The sequence below is a fragment of the Rhinoderma darwinii genome, chromosome 3 (genome assembly GCF_050947455.1).
Source record: "Rhinoderma darwinii isolate aRhiDar2 chromosome 3, aRhiDar2.hap1, whole genome shotgun sequence".
Lineage (NCBI taxonomy): Eukaryota > Metazoa > Chordata > Amphibia > Anura > Rhinodermatidae > Rhinoderma > Rhinoderma darwinii.
In genome coordinates this window covers 187767629-187784071 of record NC_134689.1, presented here as the reverse complement: position 1 = coordinate 187784071, position 16443 = coordinate 187767629, and the positions used below count along the sequence as shown (strand labels likewise).

The following is a 16443-nucleotide window of genomic DNA, read 5'->3' as shown; positions in this document are numbered from 1 at the left end:
GTGAGTTGTAAGGCAAGCAATGTTGTATTAATTGAATCTTTTTCTAGTCTTTTTGCTTTCCATCTAGACCAACTCTTTAGAAAAATGCACGTCTTCCTTAATTGTAGGAAACACAAAAAGTATCCTTCACATTCCTTCTCTTGAATGAGAATGGGAAATCAATTCATCTAAATAATAACCCCATTAGCTGCTTAACTCTGCATCGAACATGGGAAAATGTACCACAGTGTTGATTGGATGGATCATTTTCAAGGTTCCATTCTGCTGATGTTCAAAATGATACACTAAAAGTAGTGAAAATACCATTTGATTTTTACCTTTTGTTCTATATGCTGATATGATACTTCATTACTTATACTATTATGTTTTTTTAAAATGCAGCAACAGTACCATTCTAAAATAGATGACTTAATTGAAGAAACTGTTAAAGAAATAATTTCACTACTAGTTTCTAAGGTAAGTATTTCAATATTCTATGCTTTCTATAGTTTCTTTAGATTCATTTGTAAATGATAATATGCTTTATTGTTTCAGTAAATTCATAGAACACAATTTGCTTTAGAAGTTATGCACACAGGTATTTTAGACTCGCATAAGCACAAGAAAATAGGCACGTCACCTGCTAATGAATTGAGAACATTAATGTCAAGAGTACATGGAAACACTTGAACACTTACATATCCTTGTCTTATTCTACTCTAAATATTCTAAAGCCTAGTGATCTGTTCATAGAAAACAAAAGCAGTGGATGAAAGTGATGTTGTATGTATGAATTCTTAAAGTGAATGTATCATCAAGAAATTACATAATCTTTAAATCAGGTTTTTATTCTAAACATTTTTTTTAACTTTTTAGGCGGATTTTTTTTAAGTTTGTATCTGACTATCCACACAAATGTAAAAAAAAATATATATATATATATATATATATATATTACACTAGAGAAGTCGCAATAGGCTGATGCTTCCTGTTTTATGTAGCTCATTTGCCAGCTTTGCTGTATAGATTGGGATAGTATTAGCAGAGTCTTATTATTAGAGTGTGGGAGAGTTAATGACAGCTCTATTATACTGTGGGAGGGCTAGATAAGACTGGATAGCAACACTATACACACAGATTTGATTCTTTAAGCGTCCCCCTGTCCCTCCTAGGTCTCTGGGGGAAGTGCAGTAGTCTATCACTTCCTGGAGACTGTAATAATCTGACATTTCTCTCTCTATCTCTCTCTCTACAACAGGTTTTTTTTTAAAAGAAAACAAGATTACTCTTTTACAGACTTGCATCTAATTCATGAAACTAAAATGAAATGCATGAGACATTCTCTTTAAAAGAGAACTAAGAGATGATTTATATGAATGAAGTTTAAAGTATGAAAAATTTAAAACATTTATTCCCTTAGTATTCTTAGTTGTGAGTTATCATTAAATCCAAATTATCATCCACTTTAATGTTCACACCCTAACTCACTTAAATACAGTGGCAATTATCTGGATTTCTGCATTGACTACTAATAAAATGTGGTCTGTTTCTTATCGAAGTCACAATTATAGACAAACATAATCTAACTAAGCTAATAAACCACAAACAGGTGTATTGGTAATGTCTTTTATTGAGCACATTGAGTAAACATCCACAGTGCAAGGAGAAAATGTTATTGGCAAAAGGTGTTGCAATTAAGGAGATAAGATTGGAAGTGTGGGTTTCACAGGTACTTTGCCCATAAAATAAAGGCACACAAAGCCTGGTTGCTATCAAATCTGTTCTTCTCAAGAAAGATTGGCTAGTGTCAACCATTACTTCAAGGCAAACAACTTTTTAGTAGACATACAAATGACGTGTTTTAGAGATGCATGAAGCTGGAAAAGTCTGCAAAAGCATGGCTAAAGACCTGCCAATCCACAGTTAGAAAACTTGTCTACAAATGGTAAAAATTCAGCACTGCAGCTACTCTCCCTAGGAGTAGGTGTTCTGTTAAGATCACTCCAAAAGCAGATTTGGCAATCCTGAAAGAAGTGAGAGAGAATCCAAAGGTAACCGCAAAAGTACTTCTGAATACTCTGCAAACTGCAAAAACCTCCTGTGTCCAATATTAGAAAAACACTGAACAAGAATGGTGTTCATGAAAGGACACCAAAAATCTGCTGCTGACCAAAAGAAAACCTTGCAGCCCGTCCCAAGTTTTCCCGAGATCACCTGGAAGTTTCACATTGCTTTTCTATGGACAGATGAGACAAAATGTAAACTTTTTAGCAGAGATGGTATGTTTGGAAGAAAAAGAACACTGCACACTTAAACCGCATCCTAGCTGTGAGTCATGATGGAGGAAGCTTTATGATTTGGGGCTGCTTTACTGCTTCAGGGGCTGAATGACTGGGTGTATCAAAATATTTTACAGGAGAATGTAAGGGCAGCTGTCCATAACTTTAATATGAAGAGACGCTCTATGGTGCAACAAGACAATGGCCAATAGCACACAATTAAATCAACTAAAGAATGGTTGAAAAAGAAAAATATTTGTGCTTTGGAATGACCAAGTCAGAATCCTGATGCTGTAGCATGACCTAAAGAGGACCGTGCACACAGGGAATCCCAGAAACACATTTGCAGGAAGGAATGGTCCGACATTTCTCTATAGCATTGTGCAAATCTTATTTGAAGCTACAGGAAACGTTTGGTGGAGGTGATAGCTTCTAAAGGGGGATCTACAGGTTATTACATTTAAAGCATCACTTTTTCTACATGCACTATGGATGTTTGCTTAATAACAAGGTTTTGTGCGCCTTTATTTAATAAGCAAAGCAGCTGTGAAACCCACTTTACCAGTCTCATCTCCCTAAAGCTAGAGTTACACGGCATCTTTGGCTGCGACACAGATCGTGTGACTAAAGATCACTGTCTGTCCCTGCGTGCATCGCAAGTAATGAAAGTCAATGTGGCGGGATGGCAAACCGTGACCCAACGGTCACAAGAATTTTAAATCTGCTGGATTTCTTGTGAATGTTAGGTCACGGCAACCCTCGGGTCGTAACCGGACCTGTCCTGTCATTTATGTGGATGTTTCTTTGACATGTACCACCTACCTGAGCATTGTTGCAGACCAATTACACGCCACCTTGGCGACAGTATTCCCTAAAAGCAGTACGTTTTTTTAGCAGTACAATTTTTTTCCCTGCCACACTGCAAAAATCATTCAGGAATGGTTTGAGGAACATAACAAAGAGTTCAAGGTAATGCCATGGCCATCAAATTCCCCAGATCTCAATCCGATTGGGCATCTGGGGGATGTGCTGAAAAAAAGTTCAGTCTATGGAGGCCATACCTCGCAAATAACAGGACTTCTAGGATCTGCTGCTAGTGTATTGGTGCTAGATATCACAGGACCCCTTCAGATGTCTTGGGGATTCCATGCCTTGATGGGTCAGAGATGTTTGGCAGTATGACGGGGACCAATACAATATTATGCAGGTTGTTTTAATTTTATGGTGGAATGGTTTGTGTGTATATATATATATATATATGTGTGTATATATGTATGTATATATATATATATATATATATATATACAGTTCAAATAGAAGCAAAAAAACACAGCACTCAATGTAGACTGGAAATCGGGCCATGTGCACGTTACCATAGTAAGGATGAATCAACTCCTTGGAATGAAATAGCAGGAATAAAGAGCAAGTAACGGCACCAGGACTTCAATGTTGGGGAGATGTTGGTTTATTCACCACCAGTATATATATGAGGCAGCGCTCCAAATATGGTTAAGAAATATTATTCCCCCAAGTGCAGCGTTTCAGTCCTACTCTATCGGGCCTCTCTCAAACAATGTGACATACTAGAATGCTATCTTAAATATGAAAGTCTAATTAATGGACAATAAATTAATCAAGTATGAAAAGGGAATAATTTAATATGAATACAATACAAAAAATCTCAGTGAAAATATATATGGAGTCATAGGTAATTTATATAAAAATGTGTATACTGTGTACATAATTGCACGGTTTTACTAAGGACAGAAGTTGTCAAACTAACCTAATCTGTTTTTATGAAGAGGTGAGCAGAAGTCTAGACAGAGGGGCCGCTGTGGATTTAGTGTTTTTGGACTTTGCAAAGCCATTTGACACTGTCCCCCATAGACGCCTAATGGGTAAATTAAGGACTATAGGTTTAGAAAATATAGTTTGTAATTGGATTGAGAATTGGCTCAAGGACCGTATCCAGAGGGTTGTGGTCAATGATTCCTTCTCTGAATGGTCACCGGTTATAAGTGGTGTACCCCAGGGTTCAGTGCTGGGACCACTATTATTCAACTTATTTATTAATGATATAGAGGATGGGATTAATAGCACTATTTCTATTTTTGAAGATGACACCAAGCTATGTAATATAGTTCAGTCTATGGAAGATGTTCATGAATTGCAGGCAGATTTAAACAAACTAAGTGTTTGGGCGTCCACTTGGCAGATGAAGTTTAATGTAGATAAATGTAAAGTTATGCATCTGGGTACCAACAACCTGCATGCATCATATGTCCTAGGGGGAGCTACACTGGCGGATTCACTTGTTGAGAAACATCTGGGTGTACTTGTAAATCATAAACTCAATAACAGCATGCAGTGTCAATCAGCTGCTTCAAAGGCCAGCAGGATATTGTCGTGTATTAAAAGAGGCATGGACTCGCGGGACAGGGATGTAATATCACCACTTTACAAAGCATTAGTGAGGCCTCATCTAGAATATGCAGTTCAGTTCTGGGCTCCAGTTCATAGAAAGGATGCCCTGGAGTTGGAAAAAATACAAAGAAGAGCAACGAAGCTAATTAGGGGCATGGAGAATTTAAGTTATGAGGAAAGATTGAAAGAATTAAACCTATTTAGCCTTGAAAAAAGACGACTAAGGGGGGACATGATTAACTTATATAAATATATTAATGGCACATACAAAAAATATGGTGAAATCCTGTTCCTTGTAAAACCCCCTCAAAAAACAAGGGGGCACTCCCTCCGTCTGGAGAAAAAAAGGTTCAAGCTGCAGAGGCGACAAGGCTTCTTTACAGTGAGAACTGTGAATCTATGGAATAGCCTACCGCAGGAGCTGGTCACAGCAGGGACAGTAGATGGCTTTAAAAAAGGGTTAGATAATTTCCTAGAACAAAAAAATATTAGCTCCTATGTGTAGAAATTTTTCCTTCCCTTTTCCCTTCCCTTGGTTGAACTTGATGGACATGTGTCTTTTTTCAGCCGTACTAACTATGTAACTATGTAACTATGTAATTGTATTAATCAGGTGTGTCTATTCTGGGCAATGTCAATCCTTAGTGGGCTCACCATCATTGTTTCCCCTGCGTTGTGTAGCAATATAAAATAATTTAAATAGCTGCGAGTTCAGTGTCCTGTTATTGCCACTGCGCGTGTACTGTTTATTCATACTACGCATGTTCACAAGCTAGCCCACATAAATCAAATCCACAGTGTGTAATGGTGATAAGGACAGTGTTCTGGCAGGCACTCCAGTAAGCAGGGTGTGCCATGATCTAACCGGCACATGCACATAACATTACATGGTTCAAGTATGCCATCTTTACTATGGTCAAAAGATCACCATATAGTCGATCCGATCCTGTTACAGTACCATGCTAGAATTTTATGAGCTCTTTAGAACGACCCATTCTTTCACAAATGTTTTTAAAGGCAGACTGCATGGCTAGGTGCTGGATTTTATAGACGTGTGGCAATGGGACTAAATGAAACACCTGAATTCTGTAGCGTCTATGGCCACGTACCGCCGGGATTACTCACCCCCTCGGCGACCGCAGCCTTGGATCAGTGAGCGCTGTCCCGCATTTCCTCCCCAGGAGACGCCAGCGCTCACTTACACTCCGGTCCGCTGTGTCCTGTAGGGTGCATGCACGCCCGTGCCCAGCCTTAACCCCTTAAGGACGCAGCCTAGTTTGGGCCTTAAGGCTCAGAGCCCATTTTTCAAATCTGACATATTTCACTTTATGTGGTAATAACGTCGGAATGCTTAAACCTATCCAAGCGATTCTGAGATTGTTTTCTCGTGACACTTTGGGCTTCATGTTCGTGGTAAAATTTGGTCGATATATTCAGTCTTTATTTGTGAAAAATTGCAAAATTTAGAGAAAATTTACAAAAAATAGCATTTTTCAGAATTTAAATGCATCTGCTTGAAAAACAGACGGTTATACCACCCAAAATAGTTACTAGTTCACATTTCCCATATGTCTACTTTTGATTGGCATCGTTTTTTGAACATTCTTTTATTTTTCTTGGACGTTACAAGGCTTAGAACATAAACAGCAATTTCTCATATTCTTAAGAAAATTTCAAAAGCCTTTTTTTGAAGGTGCCAGTTCAGTTCTGAAGTGGATTTGAGGGGACTATGTGTTAGAAACCCCCATAAAACACCCCATTTTAAAAACTAGACCCCTCAAAGTATTCAAAACAGCATATAGAAAGTTTTTTAACCCTTCAGGCATTTCACAGGAATTAAAGCAAAGTGGAAATTAAATTTGCAAATTTCATTTTTTCTGCTGAATTTCAATTTTATTCAATTTTTTTTTAGTAACAGAGAAGGTTTTACCAGAGAAACACTACTAAATATGTATTGTCCAGATTCTGCAGTTTTTAGAAATGTCCCACATGTGGCCCTACTGCGCTCGTGGACTAAAACACAAGCCCTAGAAGCAAAGAAGCACCTAGTGCATTTTGAGGCCTCTTTTTTATTAGAATATATTTTAGGCAGCATGCCAGGTTTGAAGAGGCGTTGAGGTATCAAAACAATGGAAACCCACCAGAAGTGACCCCATTTTGGAAATTACACCCCTCAAGGAATTCATTTATGGTTTTTGTTATCATTTTGACCGCACAGTTTTTTCACAGCACCTATTTGAATTGGGCTGTGAAATGAAAAAAATGATATTTTTTCCAATAAAATGTCATTTTTGATCAAATTTTCTTATTTTCACAGGGAACAACATACCCCATTTTGTTGCCCAATTTGTCCTTAGTGCGGCAATACCCCATTTGTGGTGATAAACTGCCGTTTGGGCCCATGGGAGGGCTCAGACGGAAAGGAGCGCTATGTGTTTGTTGGAGTCCAGATTTTGCTGGATTGGTTTTCGGGTGCCATGTTGCATTTGCAGAGCCCCAGAGGTATCAAAGCAATGGAAACCCACCAGAAGTGACCCCATTTTGGAAACTACACCCCTCAAGGAATTCATTTATGGTTTTTGTTATCATTTTGACCGCACAGTTTTTTCACAGCACCTATTTGAATTGGGCTGTGAAATGAAAAAAATGATATTTTTTCCAATAAGATGTCATTTTTGATCAAAATTTCTTATTTTCACAAGGAACAACATACCCCATTTTGTTGCCCAATTTGTCCTTAGTGCGGCAATACCCCATTTGTGGTGATAAACTGCCCTTTGGGCCCATGGGAGGGCTCAGAAGGAAAGGACCACCATTTGGCCTACTGGAGCTTTTCTGGTGCTAAGTCATGTGTGCAGAAGCCCCTGAGGTACCAGTACAGTTGAAACCCCCGAGAAGTGACCCCATTTTAAAAACTACACCCCTTAAGACATTCATCTAGAGGTGTAGTGAGCATTTTGACCCCACAGGTACTGTGTAAAAGATAATGCGCAGCAGATGGTGCAGTGTGAGATTTGCAATTTTATATATGTATATGCCATTTCAGTGTCCAATATAGTGTGCCCAGCATGCGCCACCGGAGATATACACCCCTTAAATTGTAATGTGGGTTCTCCTGGGTACGACAATACCCTACATGTGGCTGTTATCAGCTGCCTGGCCATACGGCAGGGCTCAGAAGGGAAAGATGAGGGGGGTAAGCTGTGCGGAGTGCATCAGGGTAAATTAAAAATCAAGGGATGTATGATACATTTTAAAACAATCTTTTATACAGAGCCCTGGTTTTTCGGGACACGTGTCACATTGGTATATTGTGTTCTTCCTTATCCCCCTCTTATAGCAGACTCTGCACCTCTTTTGACTCTTTCCCTTTCCACCGGTTTGGGGACCTTCTCCTGGAAAGTGTTGCCCTGGTACGATGCGCCCCCCCTTCCTGGTCCCTAAAGATTAGATCTTGAAATTCCAGGAAAGTTCCCCTCTGGCCTGCACATCGACGTAGCACATACGCATTGTACAAAGCCATCTGTATGATGTGCCCGACCAGCTTCTTATACCTCACCGCATGGCGCTGTAGGGCTTCAGGACTTGATTTGACAAGTCCATCCCTCCCATGTACCTATTGTAGTCCAGGATGCAGTCTGGTTTGGGGGTGGCCTTTCCTTCATATATCCTAAACCTGTAGGTATACCCTGATGCACTCTCGCAGCTTATACATCTTCACGCCATACCTTGCCCTCTTACCTGGCAGGTACTGGCGGAATTGAACCCTCCCTTTAAAATGTACCAGGGACTCATCAATAGAAAAACACTTCTCGGGGGTGTATGCTTGGGAAAACCGGGCACTGGAACGGTCTAATAGGGGTCTCCGTTTATACAAACGGTCAAAACTGGGGTCATCTCGGAGTGGGCACGGCTCATTATCAGTATAATGTAAGAAGCGAAGTATTGCCTCATTTATTTATTTTTTTTAGGTTCCAGTTCATTTCTGAAGTTGCTTTGAGGGGCCCATATATTAGAAACCCCTATCAAACACCCCATTTTAGAAACTAGACCCCTCAAAGTATTCACAACAGCATTTAGAAAGTTTATGAACCCTTTAGGTGTTTCACAGAAATTTAGAGCAAAGTAGAGGTGAAATTTACTCTTTTTATACCATTTTTTTTATAACACAAAAGGATTTATCAGAGAAACGCAACTCAATACTTATTGCCCAGATTCTGCAGTTTAGAGAAATATCCCACATGTGGCCCTCGGGCGGTAATGGACTGAAGCACCGGCCTCCGAAGCAAAGGAGCACCTAGCGGATTTTGAGCCCTCTTTTTTATTAGGCACCATGTCCGGTTTGAAGAGGTCTTGTGGTGCCAAAACATTGGAAACCCCCCAAAAGTGACCCCAATTTGGAAACTAGACCCCTTGAGGAATCCATTGTAGTTTTCATGGGGTGCATGCGGCTTTTTGATCAGTTTTTATTCCATTTTTAGGTGGCGTGGTGACTAATAAACAGCAATTCTACTATTGTTTTTGTATACTTTTTTTTTTTTACAGCGTTCACCGTGCGCTATAAATGATATATTAACTTTATTCTGCGGGGCGATACGATCACGGCGATACCAGATGTTTATAGTTTTTTTTTATGTCTTATGGCGTTTGCACAATAAAATACGTTTTGTAAACAATCATTCACTTTTTGTGTTACCTTATTCTAAGAGCCATAACGTTTTTATTTTTCAATCAATAAAGCCGTGCGAGGACTTATTTTTTGCGTAACGAACTGTATTTCCCATCAGTACCATTTTTAGGTACATGCGACTTTTTGATCTCTTTTTATTCCATTTTTTGGGAGGTGAAGTGACCAAACAATTGTGATTGTGGTACGGTTTATTAATATTTTTTTTTACGGCGTTCACCGTGCGGGATAAATAACAAAATAATTTTGTAGTTCAGGCCGTTACGGACGCGGCGATACCAATTATGTATAGTTTATTTGTTTATATATTTTTATTAATAATAAAGGCCTGATAAGGGAAAAAGTGGGACTTTTACTTTTATTACTTTTAAAACTTTTATTTTCTTATTTTTACACATCTTTTTTTAACTTTTTTTTTACTTTATTACTTTGTCCCACTAGGGGACATGAGGGCAGGAGGCCCTGATCGCTATTCTAATACACTGCACTACATGCGTAGTGCAGTGTATTAGAACTGTCAGCTACTCACTGACAGCAAGCATAGTGGGTCCTGACGTTGTCAGGACCCACTAGGCTTCCGTCTATGGCATAGCCGGACGCCATTGTTTGGTGTCCGGTTGCCATAGTCACCATCGCCGGCCGCTATCGCGTAGCAGGCCGGCGATGGCAGCTTAACCCCTAAAAAGCCGCGATCTCTATAGAACGCGGCTTTTAAGGGGTTAATCAGCGGGGACACAGCGATCGGTCCCCGCTGTAGGAGCTGTGACAGCTGCTGAACAAGACAGCAGCGTCACAGCTCCTGTATGTGTCGGGAGGACGGCCGAAACGGCCGTTACACCCGAGACGTACTATTACGGCATGGAGCGCGAACGATACAGCTGCCATGACGTAATAGTACGTCAAGGAGCGGGAAGGGGTTAAAGGGCCAATGCGCGCACATGGGAATCATCATCAATTAGCCAGTGATCACCCTGGACTATAAGAAGGGCCCTGCCTCTTTGCTCATTGCCTGAGCATTGTTAGTATTCCCATGTCAGTCTTGCAAACGGTCCCTCAGTGTTATCCTGTTCCCATTGTTACCTGTGCCCTTCTACCTGTATCCCATGCTGTGTCCTTGTTCCTGAGCCTGTTAGTATTTGGAGTCGTATCCTACTGCACCTGCTGTCATCCGCCACGTCTGGCGCAACCTACTGCGCCCGTTGTCATTTGCCACGTCTGGTGCAACCTGTTGCATCTACTACCATCCGTGCCAGAGCCCCTGCCACCATCTGGACTATTTCAGGTACCCTGGTGCTACAAACCTGTATAGACTTTTGCATAGACTGTAACTTGGTCAGCTGCCTCTCCGCTACGGCGGAGCAACCTAGTGGGTCCACATGCCCCTAGATCATGACAAATTCAATGATTAAGCTGTGTTTCTCAATACTTTTGTCCATATAGTATATAGGGCATCTCTATTATATAAGAATGGGACTACAGTTAGGCTTTATAGGATGTTAAAGTGATGAATTTTATTTACTTTCTTAGTATCATTCCATTTCTTTGCTTCCTAACACCAGTATGCCACTTTGTGAGGAACAATCATCTTTCTTCCTTAATGAAGAGACTATAGGGATATTTTGTCCATAGTAACGATGGCTTACTTAAATCATTTAATGTAATGCGCATGCGCCGCTTATGTCATGGCATTCACTGCTTTTTGGAGTGCCTGTCTACGGTACGTTGTGCTTTTTTTCTTTTAGACGCTGCAGATTGGCTTTTTATGGGCTTGCTTGTGAGGATGTGCTGGCCAGATGAACGGTGCAGGCGTAGTAGCAATAACAGGACTTCTGCAAATGCCTGCACTCTTACATGCCATTGAGGCTTGCTGACTCACCACTCTCCTCAGCCCTACTTTGAAATGGCTTTTTCTGGGATAAATTGTAGGGTCGCTGCGTGTCCTCCGCAAGCCCTCACCGCCAAATATTAATTGCTGCCTTTGACTACCCATTGCCACTGAATTACTTGTGGCTGCCTCTACTGTGGTAGAGGTCTAGCAGCATGGGGAGACTGTCTGCTTACTGGAGCTCCCAGTAAGTGAGCTCCTTACTAGCGGCTGCTCTGAATAGCGATGCTGCGGTTAGGTGCTTCTCTGCTCTCCCCGCTTCCCTCTGTGGCTATGATGACCACTGCCTGTTTGTTCCAACGTCCCAAGCTCTTGTCAGCCTGTCCCTGTAAAGTCATATGTTGGAAGAACGCTTATAAAGCTGCATATGTCATCTATGGAGTAGGTGAGAAGATGCAATAAGCTGGGAAGAATTTACAAACAATAAATCTCCATGACACATATCTGAGAGACTCTACTGGAAACAAGTTATATGATATATATTTCTTTGACAAAAAGTTTTAAAGTGGGTCATACAAACTGGTCCTGTATGTGCCTGAGTCTTTGATATTTGACTACTTTTCAGTGCAAATAAATGGCTTTGTATGAACGTTACAGGTGGGAAAATTTAATACACTATTTGGTAATTTACAATCTGAGATTTTTCCTATAATGTTTTCTATAAAACATTAGATTTTCAGATCTGAGTTACGTAGACTTTGCACCATCGGACGACTGCACTGTTAAGCACTAGAAAACTTAAAACCGCGAAGTATAATATTTTTGGGGGCTATGCATGGTTTATTTCTACTTTATTTATTTATTTCTACTTGCTATTTTCGTGGCACAATTGATATTCATTGCTAAGTGCAAAGAATAGATTTACACGATTGGGCATTGGAGATACAAGAAGAGGATCAGATAAGTTCAGTCCATCAATATCAAGACAATCCATCACCCTCCAAACCAGATCAAGATAATGTTAAAGAAATTTCAGAATCAAGGACGAAAAAGATGCTTCCCACTTTGATTGACTCAATCAATCTATTACTCAGGCAAAATCGTGATGACAGATTCTCTTTAAAGCATAACAAATGAGTCTCCGCGCTTGGTAAATCACTTAAAAAGATGTGCACATGTACCTTTGTGTTCCTTCCTAGTGTCTTTGTTGCTGAGAACTTTATGCTGATCTGTGGCACTGCCTGTGGATGTGTCTGGCCATTTAAAAATGTTGGGACGAGGGTTATAATTTAATCCATGATACATTGGGTCTTCTGATTTGGAATTTGTCCTTCATATAAAGTAGGTCCAGAAAATTACTCTTTTAACGCAAGTGATTAAATGAAGATACACTTAATATTGTTGGCAGATGAAAACAACCGTAATGAATTGATGAATATCCTCCAACATATTCTCAATTTATAAACATATAAAAATTCATTTTCGCAAAGGAATGACTGGACAAACATATGCAAAATTTTTAACAAAGGGAGAAACGGGATGATATTAGGTTTCTATTTGAGAAGCAAGAAATTTATAGTTTAAGTTTTAGCTGCGTGTTCAGGGTCTGGGTGGGATTAGTAACATTGTCTTTTCTAGATTGTGTTTTGTACATTCAAAAGACTATAAATAAAAATATTAAAAAAGTAAAAAAATTCCAGTGAGCCTAAATATAATCAATATTGCACAAAATATACACACCCGGGTAATTAAGCTATGTGCACAGTATTTTCAGTGGTTTACAGTATATTTATTATTTGTATATTTATATTAACCCCTTAGTGACTATCCTATTTTAGGCCTTAATGACCAAACAATTTTTTTACGTTTTTCCATCTTCGCATTTAAAGAGCTATAACTTATTTATTTTTCCATCTACATAGCTGTATAAGGACTTGTTTTTTTGCATATCAGTTTTATTTATTGATAGCACCATTTGGGAGGGGGGGAATAAGCGATTTTTTTGCCATCCTTTTTTTTTTTCATATTCAAAGTTTTTATTGATCTTAAAACAAACAAACAAATAGAAAACACAGTTGTAGGAAATACAAAGCCCCAACAAGGAGGTGAGCATCACATCTTATGGCAAGCGATGATATACATCAGCAGCGTGGAGAAGCAAAATGAACAGGAGCATTGCATAAGAATGAAATAGAGACATAACTATTCGTTCTCCTACACAGCATAAAGTGTTATGGCATCTTACAAGCGCAATCACAGGAGCGAAGCTCCTCTCCGTTAGACAAGGGAGGGGGAAGATAAAACATTAGGAGGACAAACAAGGGTGGAAGAGGGATATGGGAAGGAATAGGTCATAGTGAGCCTGGACTCCAGTTCCGGATTATTATGAGTAGAAAGAAGTGTTAGCAGTTATGCGCATGGTAGATACATGATTGAAGCAGGCAAGACCACACAAAGCAGCAAGCAAGGTCCCCTCAGTCTAATGTTCAAAGGAAGAGGGGAATTAGATCTTAAGTCACTACATTGAGATATGGGGGAGAAGAGAGGAACGTAGTCCAATGGGACCATGTGGACGTGTAACGTGTAGAGGCAGCTGGGGAATGCGACATGAGGTGTTCCATTCCCTGTATCAAGGTAACCTCCTGGAACCACTCGTCCAACGTTGTAAGATCCACCGTTTTCCACTTGCGTGGATTGAGTAACTTTGCGGCTTGAAGGAGGTGTTTGGTTAGGAGCCGTTTATATATGGGTGATGGCATAGGGAAAATGAATAGAATAGCTGCCTCGGGGGAATTGGGGACCAAGACCCCAGTGACTTCCAATATGATTTTGAGTACAGTAGCCAAAAGCTCTGCAAGGAGGGGGAACGCCACCAAATGTGAGACATGGAGCCACCTGTTGCTCCACGACACCAACAATTGTAAGGTACGGATGGATACCATTTATGGAGGGCAGTAGGGACCCAATACCACATTGAGACAATCTTATAACTGGTTTCCTGGGCCCGTATAGCTATGGAGGCGTTTTGGGAAAGGAAAAAACACTGTTTCCATTGCTTGTCAGTAAATGTGTTCAATTCTTTTTCCCAAGCCTTACGGAAGGATAGGAGAAGTTGAGATAGTTGAGAGAGGAAAATTTATTGTGACATTGGGTATGTGGACCCACTGGACCGTACCACCTTGACGGTATGGCAGCTGGCCAATAGGACACTGGTCACAGTCTATAGTTCGTATAGTGTACCTGTGGTAGCTCAGACAGTAGCAAGACAGGCTCGGCTGGGGCTAGGCAGCAGGCAGGCACCAGGCGTCATGTAGCAGGACAGGCGTGGTACACAGCACAGCACGACTTCACCTGTGTGCGCTTTGGCTCCTTAAGCCTGGACTGAGCTCGCGTGTGCACCCTGGTTGTCACTGTGGAACAGGACGGCCGCATGTGCAGACATCTCTAGAGAGAAGGGGATCGACTGGATAGGAGTTCGTGGTCAGCGACTACGGACGTTACATTTATATTGTTTGTAAAGGGCAGGGTAGAAACACATTAGCGTTTAAATTCTGTTAGCGTACGGTGGAGGTGGGCTTGACAATTGGTTACATTATAAAAGTGTTTTTATTGGTTATATTCAAACCTGAGGCATGTTGAGGGCGCATCAGTTGGGAAGATTGAGGCTAATGGGAGTAGGGGGGAGTCGGAACGGACTTGAATAAAGTATATAGGATTGGTGGATGACCTGCCTAAGAAGGAGAGTCGAGCTTCACCTGCAGGAAAAGCTGGGTTGTCCGTAACAGTGGTTAATGGGCCGAGGGTCTATGAGGGAACAGCCCACCACAAAAGAATTTGGGAGACAACAAATTAAGCTTGAGTCGGTCCATGTCCATGGCAAGATAGACCGGGTACGGCTGCATAACTGTTGGGCTAAATGAACCCAAATTTTGGATTTGCGGTTATGAAAAAAGTCAAGAACACGCACGTGCGTTGACGCAAGCTAATCGAGACGACAGTCCGGCAAAACGGCCTAGTTGGGGACGACCCGATGGCCAGATAAAGGATCCAAAGCATTGTTGGATACATAACCCAAAAAAGGATGGGATGGAGATGGTGATCGTCTGCAGGAGGTAAAACAATCTGGGGAGGAGTGACATTTTTATAATATTAATACGGCCAAACCAGGAGAATTCCTTTTTATGCTAGGAAGCAAGATCTGTGTGAAATTTGGATAGTAGGGAAATGACGTTATTTGTAAACAATTGGGAAGGGTCAGTTCTTATACGAGCTCCCAGATACGTTATGCCCCTAGTGGGCCAGGAAAAGGGGAAATTACTTTTGAGGAGTGACACTGTTGAGGATGGTAGGGATACATTCAAAGCCTCTGATTTAGAGAAGTTGATCTTAAAGTTGGACCATGTTCCAAAACGGGACAGCTCTGACATCAACGAGGGAAGATATATATGCGGGTTCGTGAGATAAACCAGTAAGTCGTCAGCAAATGCAGAGCACTTATATTCTATTCCGCCTATGAGAATACCCTTCATATCTGGGCTGCTCCGAATGGAGGCCATGAGATGTTCCATAACGAGAACATATATCAATGGGGACAAGGGGCAGCCCTGCCTGGTGCCATTATGGATCGTGAAGTGTGCAGAAAGTGAGCTGTTAATTTTTATTTGGGTAGAGGGAGAATGGTAGAGGGACATTATTTTACTAATAAGGGAAGGTCCTAGTCCTATGTGTTAAAGAGTTTGATCAAGGGTGGGCCATGATATTCTGTCAAACGCCTTTTCGGCATCTAGGGATAAGATCATGAGAGGGGTGTGTTGAATCTGGGCATGATGGATAATATCCAAGGTTTTAAGTGTGTTATTCCGTGCCTCCCGATCGGGCTCGAATTCCACTTGATCTGGATGAACGAGAGTAGGTAAGTGTTTGTTCAATATGTTAGCAAGCAATTTGGCGTAGATTTTGAGGTCAACGTTATGTAATGAGATGGGACGGTAACTGGAACAGAGTTTTGGATCCTTGCCCGGTTTAGGGAGGACAGCGACATGGGTCAAAGTGGAGCTAGTTGAGAACAGTACTTCAGATGAGATGGAATTAAAGGCTTGGAGCATCAGGGGCATCAGATGGTCAACTAATGTTTTAAAAAATTTGGCAGTTTATCCATCCAGTCCAGGACTCTTTCCCCCCGGGAGGTCTCTTATGACTGTAAGGATCTCCGAAGTAGTGAAATCCATATCCAACGCCTCGGATATCTC

The 16443-nt window shown here is 40.9% G+C and overlaps 1 protein-coding gene across 11 annotated transcripts in view; it reads left to right on the top strand.

Annotated features, from left to right (window-relative positions):
* Positions 1-16443, top strand: part of CADPS2 (calcium dependent secretion activator 2) — a 616089-nt gene that overhangs the window by 509573 nt on the left and 90073 nt on the right. For 10 of the 11 annotated variants that reach the window (XM_075857164.1, XM_075857163.1, XM_075857166.1 and 7 more), the window contains one exon: positions 382-456. The exons of the other annotated variant lie outside the window; for it this stretch is intronic. In XM_075857164.1, the coding sequence (XP_075713279.1) occupies positions 382-456 (75 nt within the window). The remainder of the gene's footprint in view (positions 1-381; positions 457-16443) is intronic. 11 annotated transcript variants of the gene reach the window in all.